This window comes from Tauraco erythrolophus, chromosome 24 (genome assembly GCF_009769465.1).
Source record: "Tauraco erythrolophus isolate bTauEry1 chromosome 24, bTauEry1.pri, whole genome shotgun sequence".
Lineage (NCBI taxonomy): Eukaryota > Metazoa > Chordata > Aves > Musophagiformes > Musophagidae > Tauraco > Tauraco erythrolophus.
Window position 1 is genome coordinate 8,224,827 of NC_141488.1, and position 3,208 is coordinate 8,228,034.

The following is a 3,208-nucleotide window of genomic DNA, read 5'->3' on the forward strand; positions in this document are numbered from 1 at the left end:
TAAGGCCCTTCCCTTGGCAAACGCTGATTTCACCAGCTGTGGCACCTGGAAGCCAAACCAACGCCAAGAGGGTGACGTTATCTTTCTTTGCAATTAAAACTGCACAGAAAGCACCATTGCAGGAAGGTCTGTCGGCTGATGGGGAGCACCGGCTGCCCCAGCCCCACGCAGGCAGCAGCCTCCCGAGGCCCCCCACCCCCGAACGCAGCTGTCCCCAGGTCGAGCAGTGCCCTCAGGTGGCCACACGGACTCCCCGGGCTGGAGACCTGCTTTGCCACAAAAACAGAGCACAGCACATCCACGATCCATCCAACCGGCGCCGAGCCCGATTGGCCGTGCTGAGCCCCGATTGGCCGCGCGAGCCACGCTCTGATTGGCCGTGCTAAGCCCCGATGGGTCGTGCGAACCGTGCTCTGATTGGCTGCGCCGAGCTGCGCCCCGATTGGCCGTGCCGCGCTCTGATTGGCCGCGCTGCGCCAAGCCCCGATTGGCCACGCGAGCCGCGCTCTGATTGGCCGCGCCGAGCCCCGATTGGCCGCGCCGCACTCTGTTTGGCCACAAAACAGAGCACAGCACATCCACCATCCATCCAATTCTTTATTCGCTCTTATCCGAGGAGCTACAATTCCTCACCCGTGATGGCATTTAGAGACAGGCATCGCCCTGCCTGCCAGGAACGTCAGCCCATCGCTGTCATGGCCGACCAAAGAGGCCCCTAGAGCTGCCAGCAGCTGCTGCTGCCGCAGAACAGGAAGGCTTAAACTGTGATTTAAACATGCCCCTGCAAAGGCACCAGGGAAGCATACTGTAACGCGCCTGGAAACTGCCTGGGTCAGAACTCGGGTGTCTCTGCACCTCCGTTTGCTCCTTCCTCTTCAACATTCAGGGGAGATGAAAACACAGTGCTCACAGGCACGGGGTGCAAACTGGTTTTAAGCCTTGATTTGACATCTTTCATTTATTTGCAAGGATGGTATCGAAACACCTTTCTGGCATGGTATCAGCCTGACACACCTTACGTTACACTCCCTTATCTGCAACACACCTCATTGTTTCTCTGCAAGTCTCAATGCTTTTCAAAGCGTGCAAAACACCCATGGCCAGCAAAAGAAGGAACGACTTCCATAACTGAAGATGACTCCCTTCAATCTTCATGGCTTGTTCAGCTCAGCCTCTTCTTCAGACACCAAGTCCGTTTCCACTTGAAAACCAAACAGTTCGAGTATCTTCTACTGACGCCAAGCACCCAACTCGTCCGGCTTCCAAAAAGCACCAGTGAAGCTTCCTCAATTCATCATCCTCTTAGTGGTCCTCGCAGAACACACCCGGCACGTGCAGGAGCTGGTCGATGTCAGCCCCTCCTTTCTCTCTCAGGAGCCTGGTGAGCAGCACAGCTCTCGCTGGTTGTCCGCAAACTGAGAGATCTTAAGGAGCGTATCTGAGTTGGAAGGAAACAAACAACCCCGTTAGCCTAGTGCGTTTCATCTGTGTGCTGTACCCGCAAGAGTTTAACTTCTTTCTAAAAGCAATAAAGAAAAGTGTCGGTAAAACTACCTCAACAGAGCAAGAGGAACGGATCACTAAGCCCCGCGCTGCGCCATAAGGGAGGAGGCCGCTTCCAGCTGCGCCCAGGGTGTGAGGGCGAGTGTTTACGACTGAAGACGTCTGCGAGGTCTCAGTCGCAAAGCTCAGCTGCACGCGGAGCCAGGGCCCCGCCGCTCCGAGCCCAGCGCAGCAGGAGACGCGGGGCCTGCGCGAGGGCCAGGCCGTCAGCCCCTCGGCAAAAGGCCTGGGGGTCTGCGGCGAGTGGGATACCTGGGACAACGTCCTCCTTGTAGCGCTCCAAAATCCTCTCCCAGGACTGCGGGAGCGCTTCCATGTCCGGCAGGCTGTCGCAGCTGACGCGGAGCAGGAGGAGTTCGCTCTCCGAGTACCTTCGTGCCCGGTAAGGACAACAAAGGCGAAGAGGACCCGCCGGCGCCGCCCGCAGAGCCCCGCCGCCCGCAGAGCCCCGCCGCCCGCAGAGCCCCGCCGCGGAAGGATACAGGCGCCGGTAGTAGCGCTCCACGTCCTGCAGCCCCTCCAGCGCGTCGGCCAGCGAGGGGCAGCGCAGGCCGCGCCGCAGGGCCGCCGCCGGGCCCAGCTCCGCCGCCCACTGCTCGTACAGCCGCAGCACGCCCGCCGCGCCGGCGCCCACGGCGTCCCGCACGGCCCGCAGCTCCGCCCTGCGCGGCGAACCGGCATCAGCGGCGGCACCGCCCGACCCGGCCCCGCCCCGCCCGGCCGCCGCCCGGCCCCACCCCACCCGGCCCCACCCCACCCCGCCCCGCCCCGCCCGGCCCCGCCGCCCGGCCCCGTCGCCCGGCCCCGCCGCCCGGCCCCGCCGCCCGGCCCCGCCCCGCCCAGCCCCGCCCCGCCCAGCCCGGCCCCGCCGCCCGGCCCCGCCGCCGCCCGGCCCCGCCGCCTTACCGCCGCCCGCCGAGCTGCTCCAGCAGCGCCTCGGCCGCGCCGCGCTGCTTCCGCCACAGCCGCGCCCGCAGATCGCCGAAGGCGCCCAGCGGGGAGCCGCGCCACACCAGCCGCTGCACCGCCCGCATCTGCGCCGCCAGCCCGGCCAGCGAGCGCAGCAGCGGCGCCCACGCGGCCACCGCCGCCCGCCAAGCCGCGTCCTGCCGCGCCGCCGCCGCCGCCCACTCCCGCAGCGCCGCCGCCACCGCCGCCATCGCCATGGCGCCCGTCGGCCGCCCGTGCGTCACTGCGCCGCGCCGAGCGCCGATTGGCCGCGCCGAGCCCCGATTGGTCGCGCCGAGCCGCGCTCTGATTGGCCGTGCCGAGCCCCGGTTGACCGCGCCGAGCCTTGATTGGTCGCACCGAGCCACTCTCTGATTGGCCGTGCCACGCTCTGATTGGCCGTGCCGAGCCCCGATTGGCCGCACCGAGCAGCACTCTGATTGGCCACGCCGCGATCCAGTTGACCACGCCGAGCCCTGATTGGCTGCGCCAAGCTGCACTCTGATTGGCCACGCCGCGATCCGGTTGGCCGCGCCAAGCCCTGATTGGCCACGCTAAGCCACGCTCTGATTGGCCGTGCCACGCTCTGATTGGCCGTGCCGAGCCCCGATTGGTCGCGCCGAGCAGCACTCTGATTGGCCACGCCACGATCCAGTTGACCACGCCGAGCCCCGATTGGCTGCACCAAGCCGCACTG

The 3,208-nt window shown here is 66.0% G+C and overlaps 1 protein-coding gene across 1 annotated transcript; it reads right to left on the reverse strand.

Annotated features, from left to right (window-relative positions):
* Positions 1 to 1,219: 1,219 nt before the first annotated feature.
* Positions 1,220 to 2,729, reverse strand: LOC147527142 (AFG2-interacting ribosome maturation factor-like). The gene is made up of 4 exons (XM_086626017.1): positions 2,470 to 2,729; positions 2,046 to 2,225; positions 1,816 to 1,934; positions 1,220 to 1,438 (listed from the first exon to the last, which is right to left on the reverse strand). Exons 1-4 carry the CDS (start codon positions 2,727 to 2,729, stop codon positions 1,371 to 1,373), a joined length of 627 nt encoding a protein of 208 aa, XP_086482143.1. The 3' UTR covers positions 1,220 to 1,370.
* Positions 2,730 to 3,208: the final 479 nt, after the last annotated feature.

What these genes read in the sequence shown, in the direction of transcription:
- LOC147527142 (XM_086626017.1), bottom strand. Translation starts at nt 2,729, where the DNA reads ATGGCGATGGCGGCGGTGGCGGCGGCGCTGCGGGAGTGGGCGGCGGCG. An exon ending in GAGCAGCTCGGCGGGCGGCG is followed by an intron (nt 2,226 to 2,469) that starts GTAAGGCGGCGG and finishes TTCGCCGCGCAG; the next exon opens with GGCGGAGCTGCGGGCCGTGC. An exon ending in CAAGGAGGACGTTGTCCCAG is followed by an intron (nt 1,439 to 1,815) that starts GTATCCCACTCG and finishes CTTCCAACTCAG; the next exon opens with ATACGCTCCTTAAGATCTCT.